General features: G+C 39.9%; 2 protein-coding genes and 2 long non-coding RNA genes across 5 annotated transcripts in view; 2 read left to right on the top strand and 2 right to left on the bottom strand.

Annotated features, from left to right (window-relative positions):
• The first annotated feature begins 1,452 nt into the window (after nt 1–1,452).
• Nucleotides 1,453–13,646, top strand: LOC147757580 (uncharacterized). 2 transcript variants are annotated; one of them, XR_015320158.1, is made up of 4 exons: nt 1,453–1,467; nt 4,253–6,628; nt 11,184–13,259; nt 13,378–13,646. It is a non-coding gene; the product is annotated as an uncharacterized LOC147757580 (long non-coding RNA). The 2 variants fall into 2 exon arrangements; XR_015320159.1 differs by having other exon boundaries at nt 4,253–4,369.
• On the bottom strand, nt 11,391–12,869 carry LOC111245586 (uncharacterized). Its single transcript, XM_022794122.2, has 5 exons — nt 12,843–12,869; nt 12,425–12,532; nt 12,224–12,274; nt 11,869–11,952; nt 11,391–11,734 (listed from the first exon to the last, which is right to left on the bottom strand). The coding sequence occupies exons 2-5, from the start codon at nt 12,500–12,502 to the stop codon at nt 11,543–11,545; spliced, it is 405 nt and encodes a 134-aa protein (XP_022649857.1). The 5' UTR covers nt 12,503–12,532; nt 12,843–12,869; the 3' UTR covers nt 11,391–11,542.
• Nucleotides 12,883–16,994, bottom strand: part of LOC147757581 (uncharacterized) — a 28,579-nt gene continuing 24,467 nt past the window's right edge. Inside the window, exon 3 of the long non-coding RNA XR_015320155.1 lies at nt 12,883–12,999. This is a non-coding gene — a long non-coding RNA (uncharacterized LOC147757581). The remainder of the gene's footprint in view (nt 13,000–16,994) is intronic.
• LOC111244377 (MAM and LDL-receptor class A domain-containing protein 1-like) overlaps nt 15,277–16,994 on the top strand; it is a 107,674-nt gene continuing 105,956 nt past the window's right edge. Inside the window, exon 1 of the mRNA XM_086978958.1 lies at nt 15,277–15,343. The gene's annotated coding sequence lies outside the window, so the exon portion shown is untranslated. The remainder of the gene's footprint in view (nt 15,344–16,994) is intronic.

Raw genomic sequence — 16,994 nt, forward strand, 5'->3', positions numbered from 1 at the left:
CGTCACAAAAAGCAAGCATCTATTTCTTCGTCGTTTTGTTATTTTCGCTTGACTAGCGTTGTCAGCAAAATTGCGAATCAAAGTTGTGCTCTATCGTCTTATTCTGTTCCGCTGCTTTTTTGCTGATACGCAGCTTATTTGAATGACTAATTCTTTCTACCTCTATCGCTTTACAGTTTCTCCCCACTGCCGCGCTTAAAATACGCAAGCACATATCGATACACAAAGGAATAGCTCTCTCTTCTGTACTAGATCACTTCAACCACGTCTGTCTAGAGCGTCTATCCAAAGCTAGAGATGGACTGTTGCTTGACTTTTAGGCCTGGACCTCTTTTTACTTTACCCGATAACGCACGAATGCAAGCAAAGAGTTCAAACAAGTCATTCAAATCTTGCCTGCCTTAGCTCTTTGGCTTTCTGCTTACCGTCTGGAAACGCGTGCAAATTCTTTAAGGTTGAAGAAGCTTTCGCGTGCAGGGAGGTTATTGGGCCGTGGGGCCAACAGAGGCTTGGCGGAGATAGGACAAATCTTTTCATGCAAATCGCAAAGCTGACTGTGCGTTTTTCTGCCCTTTTCTCCCACCATTTGTTGCCAGAACCAGACTCAAATTTCGATATAGTCAGATCCTAGCTCTGTTACTGATCCTTCCTTCTGTATAGGCGCCAATATGAATTGGCGTCGTGTCTCAGACAGAAGGAAGCTCAAAGAAAGAAAAAAACAAAATAAGAGAGGGAAATCGCAAAAGCAAAAGGATGGTAGAAAAAACCGGAGGACCGGATCTGTTGAAAAGAATTGATTTTAAATTCCCATGGTATTTTAAACCGTTTCTCAGTTACGAAATCTTCTGATTCCCGCATAGTGACGGTGTTATCAATTTCATGTGCGCTTTGAAAGACGCTCATGTCTGATCTTTTTTAAAAAAACAGTGGTGTTTTGTGCAATCGATGGACAGATATACTCTAGGGAGTGATGGTGCAGAATCTATTATCAGGAATGCTTCTGAAGTCTCAAAATCTTTACTTTTGCTGTCTAGGTTATCAATGTTTATTACCACGCTTTCTTTTAAGTCGCTTGTGGATTGCTTAAATGCAAACCTCGCCCAACATAGCCAGATTATGTAGGATTCCCGATCTGCAGTTTCCTCGGTGGTCCGATTTGGTGACCCAGTAAAGCCTCTCCCCTGCAAAGAAGTGCATGTGTATGTAAGGTGTTTGCAGGAGAGTTAGACGACCGGAAAAGCCAAGGCTGGCTACGCATGAGCATCCACTCCTATCGAGAAAGCGAAAAGGGGAAAGGAGAAGAGAGAAAGGGACAGAGGTAAGAACAGATAGGTCATCCCATTGCGTTCGCCTGATCCAATAGACGCATAGGTTTCTCTATCTTAAGAACATCATCTACAAATTAACACATTTTCATTTGGATTTTTTCAAACGGTAATATCGTGGGGACCCGTTGGTCAACTGTCGGTAAGAAACCCATTCTCCTTTCCAGCTCCACCCTAAGGATTCCAAAAACGATGGACTCCCAGAAATTGTGCTCAACCAAATAATTTACAGTTCCATTACAAACCTGCGAACAGCATCCGGTGACGTACCTACGCTAAACTTCTGACATGCTCTTTTTTTTTGTCCACCTGCTCAAATATCTTGTGGTTCATTCATATACCAGTGGATCCCACGAAACCTATCTAGCGATCACAGTTACTCACCGAAAGAGATAAATCTAAGTGCTTCACCTGCTTTTGCTATAACTATTTGCTATTGTATATTACTTTTGGATTGCCCTCTTAAGTCGAACAGTTTTTCTTCTAACAAAGATACACTCCCAACGTAGATACTCGATAGGAAGCAACCGAATTCATTACTCTGAGGTCCATTCGCGTCGCACAAGATCCTTGATAGACCGCTAGTCACCTAAAAGTCCATTTAGCGTAATATCTAGAATTGAAGCCAGATCATTTCTAGTGTTTTTTTTTGTGGAACTGCATGGCCACGTAGATTCATGCTTAGGTTGCCAGCCTTTTTAAGCTGGCTGGGTGTTAGAAGCTCCATCTTCTCTAAAGCTAGTTCGAGGCCATGGTCGGTAATTCAAGCGCTAACTAGGTTAAAGGTATCGTTGATATCGCTCCCTTCTTCCCTCTAAAGTTCCTTAGTGTCTTCTCCTGCTATTACTACTGCTAGGTTATATACAGACGCCACTAACGAGTCCAAATAGTTTTATTGGATGTCATCATACACTATATTCTAGAGAAGAGGGCCTACCACTGTGTCTTAAGGCGGGCCTCTCCACAGACGATATTTGGTGCCACCGTGTATAATGTGCCTATCATTAAAGTAACTTGCGACTATCCCTTGCAGTAGGATTCGACGCGTTTTCTTCAGACCATTTTGTTATGACCCTTCAGGGCATAGGGTCGAACGCGTTTTTAATACTAACTAACGCAAAAGATGCCTTTTTCCATTTTTTTATTCTGGCCTTTGAACTTTCCAGAACCGCCGCTACGGCATCTGTTTGTTATCTATCTTCCCTTTTTAAACACGAATTGGTTGCTTAATATCAGATGCTTCTCGTTATATTTAAGCAGTCTGTTGGAAATCATCTTTTCCGCTATCTTATCGATCATGTTCAGTAAACATATCAGCTTACAGGTTGATGGTTTATTCTTGTTCCTACTAATAGAGAAAATAAGGCCTGCGTGCTGACAGTCCGCTGAAAATAACCTTATCACCCGTATCTCGTCCATAACGTTTGCAAATAACCATATTCTATCTTATTAGCTTTTTAAGCAGATCTGCAGGGATGTCGTCCGGACCTTGCAGATTGTTTACTTTTGAAAAATTTGACAGCTCAACTAATCTCCTTTGCCGTTATACGGGACGAGTCAAATTTCTAGGACTGTCATCAGAAACCAATAGTCTTGTTCTAACCTCAACTGCCAATTTAAGGTTTAGATTATGGATACAATTACCGTTAAACATCTTGATCATACGTATATTATGGCCTGGTCCCCGCATCGTTAATTTATGAGTCTGTCCTAATGAAATGACTTATTTCATTTTCTCAACTCGTATATAAGCGCTTGGAATTCTTAACCAGTTTTGGTCCTGGAAGAGTAGCATTTCTTTCGCTAATGATCTTCTCGAATCGAGAGACAATCTCTACTTACTTTCAATATCAGAGCTCAACCAGATTTGCTAGAAGACTTCTGAGGACGCCGCCGCCGCTAACATTTGGTACCACAATTAGTGTCAAGTTTGTGTCCAGAGGTTTGTTCAGGCGGGGAACTTGTTAGACAGAAAGTCGTTTGGCTAGTTTATTAAAAGCTCTATGGCATATCCTGGAAATTGATGTTGGGAGCTACACACATATATATAGTCCTTGTTTAGCCTCAGCCTATTATATGGATAATAAGCTTTGTACGTCTCATTAGCGTGGACTCCTATTCTCGTGTCCACAAGAGAGATGAGTATTCCGGTCATGAGAGACTAGTTTTCATTATTTACGGGTCTGCGTAACAATTCGTTCTCTTCGCATGGCACTGCATGTAGGTATGTTATGCAATTTTACAATCCCTCGACAAACGTGCAGTTAATGCGTATTTTTTTCCGCGAGTATTTTGCTGGCTTGGGTGAAAGAAAAACGCTTGTGACAGTTTAATACTGATGGAGTGATATTTTTCTAGCTGTTTGCCTGTCCCTTCGAAACAACAGCGACTCAGGGGTTAAAGGCGATGGAAGTCGAATTAAACATCGGATTATCCATGAAATATAAAGATACAAATTAGACACTGTTGGCATAAATAACAAAAACAAAATCATGAACTTCTATAAACACCGAAATTTCTCCTATACCTCCGAACCTCTTTTCCTTTATAGATGCTTAGAGGTACAGCACAACGTCAGTGCCACAGCCTGTAATAAAGGCTACAGGAGAAAGCCAGATTCAAAACCTAGTCGCCCTTAGACCTTCCTCCGACAATTGTTTTACAACTGAAAACAAACACGATTGTAAAGCGATATATTTAAATTTGTCTAAAGCTACCATTCGTTTTTGCTTGATATAGGTGAAAGTGCTTGCTGTTGCTACAGAAAAATCAACACATTCAACAGATACACTATCCGGCCTAAAGACGGCTCGAATCAAGAAAAATCGTTATGTAGGTCGTAGTAGTCATCGTCATCCTTACCTGTTTCTTATGGCATTGGCTTCACTTACAAAGTCTAAATCTATTAAACACGGAACATATTCTAGGCATGCCGAACGCAGAAAGGTGATCTTTGGAGATAATGGCCCTTCATCAAATGTAGCGACAAAGTTTTGGAACATCGTTCATCAAGGACAAACATCCCGCCGTATCTCGGCCAAGGTGTAAGCTAAATCTGTCTTTATCCAGCTAGCGCCCTAAAGCGCGTGCTGCCATCTTATTATTATTATCACAATATTAAGTGTGCCTATGTAATTACTGTCTTTTACTCGGCGCCGTATATCTAGTATTATCGGGTTAGCCCGGTGCATAGGGCGACCCCTACCGCAGTGAGAAGTTACGAGGCAAATGAGGTAGGACCTGCGAAACGATATCGGGCCACAGCAATTAAGTTAATAACGTCACGCCGATTATTAAGTTTGCACGTATATGGAAACTGCAAATAGCAGGCCTAGAAACTTAACAGCCAATTTTACTTCAGATGGTGAAGCCCATGTGCATGACGGTGAATTGTTATTCAGTGAGATTTTTAACGGCTTTCCTTTAACTTAATTATTTGAAACATATAAAATACTTATTTCATAATAGAACAATATATGTTACGCATAAGTACAACAATCAAAGCATTATTAGTATAGGGTAACATACACATTCGTAGGGCTTATCGTAATAAATAAAGCGCACTAAGTGATCCTCGAGGAAGTTAATCTGAAAATTGGAGATCGACAACGTATATAACCGGGTGCAAACATCGTCAGTTCTAGAACTGATGATGTTTGCACTCGGTTCAGACTAGAATAGATGAACTGAAGGCATATAATGATTATACTCTGGAATATTTCAAAAAAAAAAAACAAAAAAAAAAGAACATTTTTAAACAATAAAGAATAATATAACTTGAAGCCTGATGTTAGCTTATTCGGTACAAACTTCACAACTGTCAACGTAAATAACTCTATTTTCTTAAGAAGTTGTTCGTATTGGCGATCATAAGTAGAACAGAAGGCACTCAAGCATTTCTGTGGCAAGTGAGAAAGATTGCGACTGAAGTTGAAATAAACGGCATGAAAAAATAATAGGTATGTTGTTAAAGCGGCATTGCATGTGTGCAACAATGCAGTACGTTGCTCTTTATGCACAGTCGACATCAGTCCGAAGGCTTTTGCCTAGTGATCTAACTATGAAGCTTCTGGAATTATCATTCCGATACAGGGCAGGTATAGACTCATACTTCGGCCGTTTCAATACGGAACGTTGTTCCATAGGGCATTCCTGGAAGACTGTCTTGTGCCATCGAGGGACATTATGCCACTGAGAGCGGCTATGACAAGTCATACTAGGCGTTCCTAGGCGTACGTCTAACGTTCAAAAAAAATAACATTCATGGAATATTCTTTCTCATGGTTCTAATTAATATTGTAATTATTATTTAAAGTATACAAAATATATTAAATAGCATCAATATGCAGTTGTTGAGACAACATAATAGTGTTAAATTTGTATTCGGATCGATGTATGCAGTGTAAAAGACCGTAACCGTTCTACAAATAACCGTCATATGTTTTTCGTCATCTTAATCAATAGGCTGACGACAACGCCAAAGGGCCAATTTGCGCGTAAAGGTTTTTTGACGAAAACTCAAACGGCTTTTTATGTTTACGGAAATAAAATAACTTGTTTAGTCAAATGTGAAGCATCTCCAAGCGGAAATGGCCAGGCGACGCCACCCCTAGCCTTACTGTATCGGCAGGTAGCTTCGAGCATAGAATAGCGACCGAGGAATCAATCTCTATTATCAAATCTACAAATTACTAGTCAGTTCGACTTAGCTTAATGTCACCATAAGCATGTTGTGAACTATCGAATAGAACGATGGCACCTGATCGATTAGTCCAACCCTGATTTATTGATACTTTCATTTAAGCCTTAACAAGGCCTATTATCCTCTTCTCCACATGCTCCCCTTTCTTTACTACTCTGACTAAATCAAATAGCGAGACTAAAGCATTACAAACAATGCAGTCAGTCACGTAACTCTACTGTTGCGGGTATATAGTCACACAGTTTTTTTCACGAGGTTTTTAGGCGTGAGACAGATTTGGTTTCCGGAGTACGGCGAATCGAAATCATTACGCCAAAGCAGCGATTGATTAGGTTAGCCACTCGAACCACTGAGTCAGAATGTTCAGAATGACCCAGCGGGAAACCGTGCGCCCATATGATGTTATCGCAATAAACAAGTCGAGTTCGTTTACTGTTTGACGTCAACGAACGTTTATGGGAGACCTAGAAAAATGTTCTGCAATACATTAAAAAGTTTGCATTTTTTTCGAGGAACGCTTGTTAACATGTATGTTCCTCAGTTTAACCAGGGAATCATACGAAAGGAGTCACGTTGTTTTTCGTGGGATTTCGTGAACTCTGTGAGTGTTGTCTCGTTTCGTGAATTTTATCTTGCGTTGCTGTATTGACGATTTGCCACGTTTGGTAACCCTGATCGCTTCACACATTTCTGTTCAGGCGAATGATTTTGACCTCTCAATATAAATACCTGACCTAGCAGATTGCGAGCTAAGCGCACTTCTAGGGCAAAGTCTGCCTAGCTATCTTGAAATACACCAGATTGTGTGATCGTGTAAAAGTGTTTTAGGTCGCTAATCCTGATCCAGTGAAAAATTAGAGAATTCAGAGTATATCAATCGGTAGACGTTTATATAAGGCCCATATTTACCCAAACACTAATTGACTATTTGGTAACCATAATGTCTAGCAAAAAATAAACCCCGTCGCGTTTACTAGGAATAGTGCAAGTGGGAGTCTTCCGCTCTTCCTCGCTTTGATTGGCAGACCATTGTACTAAATTGTTTCCGATATTTACTTCAACAATCGGACTTTGAACGCCGTAAACCGTTAATCGGAACATTGTAGCCTCAATTGAGTAATACATTTGTTTCTACCTTGCTAAGCATGGTGGAATTAATTAATAATTAATCATTATTAATAGGCGATTTTGATATCGCTAATAATGAAAAAATGTCTACTTTCATATGGATTTATTGTACAGTATTTTCGCTACGCCGTTTACCGTTCGAGAATTGTCGACCAAGGAATTATCCTATACATACCATATAGACATTCTCTATGTGTGTATATATTCCATATATACATTCACTATGTATATACAGGGTACGCTTCGGCGGCGACAGTAAGCGACCAAAATTTATTTAACCCTTTGTCAACAGGTGTTTGAAGGGTCGATTAAATTTAAGTTATCAACATACGGTGTTGCGATGTGTGGCGAATTAGGAATAGTTCCATAGATTTACGTAACCTCTTTTAGTAGTCGGTATGTTTTAAATGGATCCTTACATAACTGGGTTGCTACCGAATGCAACAAGTGCGGAAATGGTACATAGAGGGCAGTGCTCAGCATCTCGCAGCTGCGTCACACTAACCGATGCACCCCCCATCAACTTCCATCTTTGATTAACTTGATATTACTAATCCACTCACATTCTTAAAATAGGCTTCGGACGTTAATAACATAATATTTGTGATACAACGCATATTGTTACTAAAATTCGAATCCGCTAATAAACGTCAATGGCCCGTGTGTATAGATAATGGTCGTAACCAAACCTGAAAAATTTAGACCTCTAAAGGCCTGCCGGCTAAACGTATAGCAGTTGCAGCCTAAGGTGTCCGTCATTTTGGACGCATCTGTGGGGAGAGGGAAAGGTTAGGTGGGTAATTGTACTAGGGTCACTATTACACCCCTTTATCTCGGGGATCTTATATAATGTTCTTTAGACCTGGTCTGTAGTCGGCGTTAGGCAATCGAAGAATAATCGCCCACGTCATCCTAGATTTAACAAGCACTGAACTGGAATTTTGATAAGGCTGAGCTGTTTTCGTATATCTTCGTCACTTTTCATAGCTTACGATGTTCGTCAAGTTGAGACACTAAATTGAAGAAAGTGCTAGAAATTCCTTCTCCTGTTGGGAATTAATAAATTCTACGAAACTTATCTTCGTCCAATCATTGAAATGAGCACAGTCGACCGTAGAAAAAAAATAAAGTACGACATGATAATAAAATATACGGATTTACGGAGGAGATTCGTCATACGAACTTCTATAGAAACCATCTATATAATCGCTGTGAAACTAGACTAGTCCTTCTTTGCCTATGGGTCGAGGTGTTTCAAAGTTGATTTGCCACGTTCAAAATTCTTCGAGATCAAATTCGCAATACAAATCCCATATAATATTATATGTATCCTACTTCTGTAACTTGTTTTCGCACGACGAGACAGCTGTACTACAGATCAAAGAAGACTGAATGAGATATCAAGATGGTTTCAGGTCGGATCCACGTGAATTCACTCACTCAGCGTAGACAACTGGTTCCATCAAAACAAATACTCTCACGTGTTTATGAGTGAGTGGACATACGCTCGTAATTTTGGGTTGTCTGTCGGTAGATGTGTGATGTACTTGTGAGCCTGTCTTTGCGATCCCACGTAGAAGCTGGGCGTCTAATGGGTGTGTAGGTCTTGTTTGTGATAAAGGCCAAAAAATTGTTCTGAAGTTCTGGATAAATTAACCATATTAGAGTTTTGGTTAAACTTGAACTCAACATAGTAATTGCATTGGCTCAGTGCGCATTATGTAATGCGATGCGAAACTATCTTATACAAACATTTGCTCTAGCCACACATATATTGTAAGTGGTACGCGTAGTTAACGCTATGTGTGGCTTAATGGCGTAATCAAAGCTCTACAGTGTGGCAGACTTCTGCCCAGGGTGGATGCTTTCAACAAGCTAGCGAAAATCGGACATATGAAAGCATCTTGATGATCAGTACTCTCTTACCGGATACGGTCCTAATTAGGTCGCGCTTTCTTCTCGAGTAAGCTTCAAATATATTACGCACATGTGCCCCCCAATATCAAGGAATTGCCTGTCAGAACGACTTGCATAGCAGAGGCCTTAATTGTGAAGCTAAGAAAACCTTTACTTTGAGTTTTACTGTAAAACACACGTACAAAAAAAAACAACTGAATAACCGGCTCCTATGCAATAAGGTATTGCTAGGATCAGATTTGTAAATGAGTAGAGTTTTGTGCTAAAACCCATAACGGCCTTCAACAAGCTTTCATGCGCTTACTTTGAATGTGCTTGTTTACCATCAGCACATCGCAAATTCTATAAGAAGCTCGTCCTCCTGCGAAAATCTCCAAGCTAAGGGTGCCCCTGAAGAAATGCAGTCATCCCGTGTGTAGATCACTGAATTGATCTCGAACGACTGCCCGACGACGAACATCTTCTTAGGCTCAGCACCAGGCAAGTGTTAGAGCAGGATTAGATCCATCCCCCCCCCCCCCCTAAACGCTTCTCCGTATCCCCCATTGGCCCATTTCATGGGCCGAGAAATATATTTTTGTGGCTTCTACTAAGAATGGACAGGCAGTATGACCGGCAGAACTAGGACACGCGAGTAGGGCCCTTCATCAAAATCTCGGGGAAGTGAATTAAGTTGATCGCCTGATATTGGTAGAGAAGAAAGCAGGTCGGCCATAAGATCTAAAATCTTTTTCGGGGTCGATAATACACGAGAAGAAGAAATCTCTTCATTTCTTAGCTAGCAAGCTAGTCAGCCATCTGGTGCCACAGAGTTATGTTTCGCTACCCTATATCTTTTATAGTGTTAACTTAAATTGAGTTGCGATGATTTTTACAAGATACTAACGTCTACATGGCTGGCGTTACATTCACGAGTGAAGGAACTATTTGATTTTTTGATATTTTTTTTTCTGAGAACCAAAAACTTTTAGGTAATTCACTGGAATCTGTTAAAATTACCATAGTGTCTAAACCGAATATGTCAGAAATAGCAATCCTTCTATAGATTTTCAAGCGTTGTTTTCCACCAAGGTTTTTTCCTGTTATTAGAAAATGCGAACAACTTTTGTATTTAGTGTTTATTTAGTGGGATGTTTTACATTAGTAACTAGTAATAAATCGCTCTATAATAGCGCTTAAGTGCATTTTGTCTTATGTCAGGACATAATAGTATTTATGGGGGTACTTCTGCATGCAGGCGCGCTATCGCTAGAATAAGTGATGTTTGTGCGGGTGTAGTAGGTATATAACTACTAAATTATGGTCTAGATGTACACACCGGTTCATTCGATCTTGGTGCTTTTGCCCGAACTCCAATCCAAAAAAATATAATTGCACCCATATTCCATACGTATATTTAGCTATTATGTTTTATTGCCCTGGGAACTTTCATTGCACAAGCACGCAACGATGAGGTGACATTAATAACGGTAATAGCTGAACTGCTGCCTCTTAACACGCCCACCCCCTAAATACCGTTCAGAGATTCTATAGTAAATCCATGCTATTGGAGCATTTAAAGCAACTACTATTATGACTTCCCAATGCATTATTTAATACAATACTGTTAGACAAACAGGGAATTCACTTACTACTAGAATATCTTTAAAGTTATCGTGGAACTCAAATCAGTCCATTGCATTGATGGATCATATGCAAGTTGAAAAATCCCCATAGATCTAGCGATGGTTCTCCTCATTTTGCCTCTCTGATTTTGCGGTTAAATATTGTTGGAATTCGGTAGCGGCCAAGGCTCTGCGGTAGATAGTTTCCACGCTGATATCGTTATGCCATACGACGCTTGTGTAAACAATGCGCTTTTTCCATATGCGTCATTGATTTCTACACGTCCAGTCTCAGCAAGTGGCTGAATATCTAGGCGTCGTTCTTACACTTCTTGATCGAATAAAAGTGTGCTACGCATTTTGTAGGACCCTTATTTCGCATATGAATATCTAAGAAGCTATATATTATCATATTCTGTATCAGTTAGCATATTTAGTACGCCTTTAGGCATTTAATTAACCGAATTATCTATACAATCGATATATAATAATATTTGTTGATTACAGACTCGCCCTGATACCTCCGAACTGGATTAAACCGGCAATAATAAGGACCGGTTTAGAGTAGAATGGAACTCGACCAAGAATTTCTACCAAAGCTTAAAATAAATACTAATACGCTCACTAAAAATTCACTGAGGCCATAATAATAATAATGGCCGCTTTTCAGTTGCAAAGTGAAACTATGGGTACAAAAGCCATTTCAAGATACTGTTTTATACAGAAAAAATAATTTTCGACATTTATTGACAGACAGCCATGGGATCTCTTCATATATATTCACTTTACATCATTGGCAACAGATCATTCAGGCAGACTTGTACCGGCTTTGGTCCGCATTCGTTGCTAAATCTGTCTGGTCCTTTTTAGGAGGCGAGCGCCTGCTGGAGGCAAGCCTTGACTTTGACAACGTTCTCCTTCTGCTTTTCGTCGAGGGTCGACTCTTCCCCGTGAACCTTTTCCTTCATGCATTCCTGGAACTTTGTTTTGCGCTCCTCAACATGATCATGGGCAATACCTTTGATTTCTTCGCTGCAAGCAGCGACGAGCGGGCTCAGCTGGACATCGCAATCAGAAACATCACACAAATCATTTATAAGCTATTATATTTCTATATTGATAATACCTTACTCCTTGCTACTAGTATAGGTGCGTTGACGGTAATCATTAAGTGCGCAAAGGCGATCCTAACCTTGGTGATGTAGTCTTGAATGCGTTCTGGTCCGGCATCAGCGGCAACACCTTCAAGGCATTCCTTCGATTTGTCAGCGCTGGCCTAGGAAACGGCATTCACGGAAAATAGCATAGCCATTGAAAAATACTTCGCATTGCTCTTCGCTGTTAAAATCCTAGGTCCCTTCAAGCCAAGAGTCGATCAAACTGGACACATGAATATGCTAAAACATACGCTAGTAAGTAGAAGAACTTATATATATTGTTGGACCAGCAGTAGACGAACACCTAACAAACTGTAGAAAGCAAAGTTAGCAACGTATTGTCAATTTGTTGTTTTTTTTTTTTCGTACACGCAGATGTGTGTAGCTTACCTTATAAAGAGCCTTGCGTTCATCGGGAATATCGAGATTGTCGATAGCGGTCTGCAAATAAACATTATAAATAAGTGTAAATGAATCTGAACGATCTAGACCTCACGCATGATGAGCGCTGTATTCATATTGGCTGCGCCTAACTCTTCATTTTATCCGAAAATTCTAGCCCATGTAAATATCCGTTATAAAGTAACGAACCTTTAAAGCCTCAATGGCTGGCTGCACATCAGCGATGGCTACAGCCACGACGGTCGCGATAACGAGAAGTTTGAACATGTTGACAAGAGTTTGTAAATTGTAAACTCTCTGAAATCACAATGAACATTCGTAGGCAGACGCCGCTTTACACTTTAGAGCTGAGAATGAGATAAGTTGCATTGGATGTTTGAAAGATAGGAGAAAAGAAAAGACGAATACTAATGAAAATTGTCACTCAAGTTACCGTGTCTCTTTAAAGTTGACGAGATTGAAATACACTCATGAAGTGATCAACTTCAGTTCCCATGCGCTCCATTCTCCGCGATAGGAAAAAGCTGCAGACGTTTTCTGCAGCTTTTTCCTATCGAGGACTTTCGATATGGCTTAAAGGCACATAGAATTAGCTGTTCAGTCTTACCTGGACTGTGACTATTGCTTTCGTCAGTGATGTTCCTGGGGTTGAGGGCAACGTTTATATATGATTCCTATTGTGGATACTTGAGAGAGGGCAGACCACAACGATAGGTTTCACGTAACCGCTTTCTATTTGAATCAATCCCTAGAAAAAGGTTGAACTGTTCATGCAGAGAGCAAGAACGAACCATTGCCGAATGTTATCCGTACGGTTTATTATATAACACTACATACAGTAAATTCTCGGTATTTTGATGCGTCAGTGTTTAAACAACATATTTGCTATGAAATAAGACGTTGGTTGAAAGTTGAGACTAAGCCCTGTCTGCAAAGTAGAATTTCAAAAAAAGATGACCAACCGATGCTGATCTTTATAGTCGAACGCGCGCTAAGAGAAGGTGTTTCTCAGAATAGAGACCAGGTGTGCTTGTCATCCATTGCTTAGTTCTTGCCATAGCAAAGTGTACGTGCACTTGAGCAAATCCAGAGAGCTAATCTTGTGTACCACTTTTTTAATATTACGTTTAATTATGTGTCAGGTCCAAGGCGGTAGCTCGAACGAGACCCATGGAACATGCATGTCTGTGAAGAACGTTCAGATCGGCTTCTGCTAATGGTATACGTACACAAATGCTACAGGGTTTCGGGAACGTATCATTTCTTGCCGTACGATTACACGTCACGCTCGTACCACTTCCTTTCTTTTGGGACATAATAAAGCGCATTTACTTATTATAGAAGTGTAACATCTAAGCTTTTACGTCCAATGAAACTGAGGCGTTTTTAAATAAAAATAATACATTTTATACTTTTTTTTTTTAAATTTATTTAGAAGTATTTGGCTTATTGTGACTATCAGAAAATATATAGCGATTTTACACCGAGAGAGAGATAAGTAATGACGACAAATTTTGATTCGCATTTATATCAGATGTAATTTCACAGTTGGAAGAATGGTAGCTAGAAAAAAACCCACGTTGGTATATCTATTTCAGCTGTGAAACCACACCCAAACCTTCCCCTAGGAAAATACTTGTCCAGACATCACAGCTGTACGCAGACAGTGACTCTGGAGATTTACCTGTATATGTATTAAGTAAGTTTTAAAATTAGACAAAGATCACATAATGCCGTTAAAGTGATCTTAATTTATAGGTTCTCAACACATTCATCAAAAAGACACATTAAAATTATTCACTTTCTTGACAACTGAGTAAAAGCTTCTAGTGTTATATGTTAGGTATAGTACGTTGTCAAGCTATTTATAAAGCAGAAGTTTAATAGTCTAGTATTCTGGTGGGTTATGATTGGCCCATCGATAAACCTATTCCCGATTAAGTGAACTTTTTTCATGTCATTAATGCCAATACGAGTCTAAACAATAGTCGTATATAGTGTGTCACACGTCAATCCTCTATTTGATGACTTTCCTTTATTAGAACAACCTCACCTCCCGCAGTGACACAAATATGACAAACGGACGAATCGACTTCACAACACTGTGAATGCTTTGTTACCTATGAAATGTTCTATTCAGGAGATGGCGAAAGGAACCCGACAATATGCGGTGTATCCTAACGCCAAGTGAAGAAGGCTTGAAAGTTTGTTTGAAGCTTAGTCCAGCCGAGAGGTAGAAAAATGTCTGACCGTAGTGCGTACAAGCTTTTAGTTTGACGATACTCACCACTTAAAATACTTGTCTGACCACAACACAGAAATATCCTGTAAATTCTCGTTAATACGTTCGCTCTCAGCACTGTGATGTATGCAAGGGGTGCCTATCCGAGACCAAAGATTTTTCGTATTTTTTACCAAAATTTGTTCTGTTTTTGTGATGATTCTTTAGTTGTGCCGAAATAACGATGTTTCTATTATGTCGACGTTACAACTGTTAGACTGAGGGATGCAAAAGGAGCAACGAGCGGAAATGAGCAATGCAATTAGGCAATGCAGAGCACCCTCCTTTGAGACAGTGGTCTTTTCCTGAGTAACAACCCAGGACACTTTGTTACAAAATTGTTTTTCTTGGCAGTGCAAGTTCACGACGGTATGCCACTGTCCAGAGTTCCTTTTAGTATTATCGGGCGAGAAGAAGTGAGAACATTTAGGACTACAAGTGTACTGGGTTCTTGCTTGCCGGTTGCATCCTGATACGACTGTATTATGCAGCAGGCATCAGGCAAGCCTTGTAAAAAAAACTACGGCTCGCTTTAGCTTCTTAGTAATAATCGTCATATTATAGGATTACGTTGTAGCATAATCTTACGCTGGTAAGCAGCATAGTCATCTAATAACCTCTAAGGTAAGTATTTGGGTACGTCATGTCCGTGTCGGTCGTATGTACTAATGTTTTCTTAGTTTCTAGATAGGACTTATCAGGGATATAGGAAGCTCAGCTGTATTTTCCTTCTGCTTTTAACGGTCCAGTGATCACCATCGCCATCGAAAAACGCGGATCAGCTTTTCGTCTTGCTCTACCTTGTTAGGATTCCTTCCGCCAATAAAGTATGTACAGTGAGCACGTACGCTGTCAGTGTTGATTCAGGCGTAAACCACCATAGAAATCAATTTTAGGACACCCTAATGGCTGGCAACAAACTCCAACAGGGGCGAATGGGTTTTAGTATACAATTGAACTCCCACAAGCCGTTTTTTATTCTGGCAAAATATACGCGAAATTACATATGCTATGCAAAAAACACAAAATGTTAGTAGGCGTAGATGACCTTCTTTCTTATTTTGTCCTTATGGACCGTGTACTGCTTGCCACTGTACATCGTGATAGACCGCGATTTTTGAACGGTCTATAGGGCTCTGTATGAGATTAACTTTAGGTTTTACTTGAAATTTAGATATTAGTCAATATTGACTCGTATCTATATGTAAATCATTATATTACTATTAAATGAAACTTAATAATTATTAAGTTAATAGTACTACGATAGATACTTTTCAGGCTTTTGCTTACGAGATGTGAATGGCCCACTCTAAGCTGGCTATGTCTTTACTGATTATTTCCGTTAAAATGAAAAATTATATATTCCAATGGCGACCTTAAATAGCCGTACGTAGGTTTTCGTATCCGTATTCGTTATTTTGTTGGCACAAGAATAGATACAAATTACAGAATGGCCGTCAGAGACGAGAACTACCAAGCAATGCCTTGAAGATCTAATCAATTTTTTTTACTACTTAAGTCTAAACATGTATATGCTTATCATCCGTATCGATAATGCTATTTAGTGCAAACGTTAACGGACGTCAAAATAGAGAAGGTCAGACACGATAATCTTGGTAGCTCGCTATTGCATAAGAAGTCGTTCGCGCTCTTAAAGCGATCTTTTTAAAAACAGTCGATGACTTCAATGCAATAGAAGCTACTTATGACGCTTGAATGCCAATTTTTTGTGCGTCCGTGGCTAGGCAAGTTGTACTATTTTCTGATATTGTTCAGTGGTAGTCAGTATAATTTTTAGATGGGTGGCTAACAGTCAACCATTTTGAGCTAACTAAGCTCGATTGGTCGTATGATTTAATTATATAACTATTATCAACTGAAAGAGACCCCCTATTCCAAATAACAAGCCATAGCCGTAAAGCTATTTCCACCGTCTAGCCAAGCCTTCGATTTATACGACTGATGCTAAATGGAAGTTTAAATTCGATGTATCTGACTCAGTTGTACCTCATTTCCTCTATGACACCGCATTTTACGTACTGTCGCAGCGGTTGCTGCTGTGCTATTTCAGATAATGAAGGTCGGTTGAATTTTTCTATTTTTTCTCATTGATCGTTCGTTTCTGGTATCGTCTGTCCAACGTGCCTAAAATAGCCTATACAAAGAGCCTAGAAATGGCATTTCGTCCCCGCACCCGACGATATGTTTACATCCCTGCAACACAAATACACTTTATTATGCAGAAACGGGCATGTGACACTCATTCGTTCGAATCGAGTCTCAAACAACGTTTCCAATCATATCTGCTTATACCTTTGACCGAGTTTTCCGTCTCGCTTGAGGCATATCCTGGAGGCTGCTGATCTTATCATCGGTACCTATGCGCCCGGCTGTGGATAGACGACGTTACAGAATGGTCTGTAACAGACCAGCCCGCTGCATTTTTCGGAGAGAGTAAATTATGTGAGATCTCTGCGT

This window comes from Varroa destructor, unplaced genomic scaffold (genome assembly GCF_002443255.2).
Source record: "Varroa destructor unplaced genomic scaffold, Vdes_3.0 BEIS01000002.1, whole genome shotgun sequence".
Classification (NCBI taxonomy): domain Eukaryota; kingdom Metazoa; phylum Arthropoda; class Arachnida; order Mesostigmata; family Varroidae; genus Varroa; species Varroa destructor.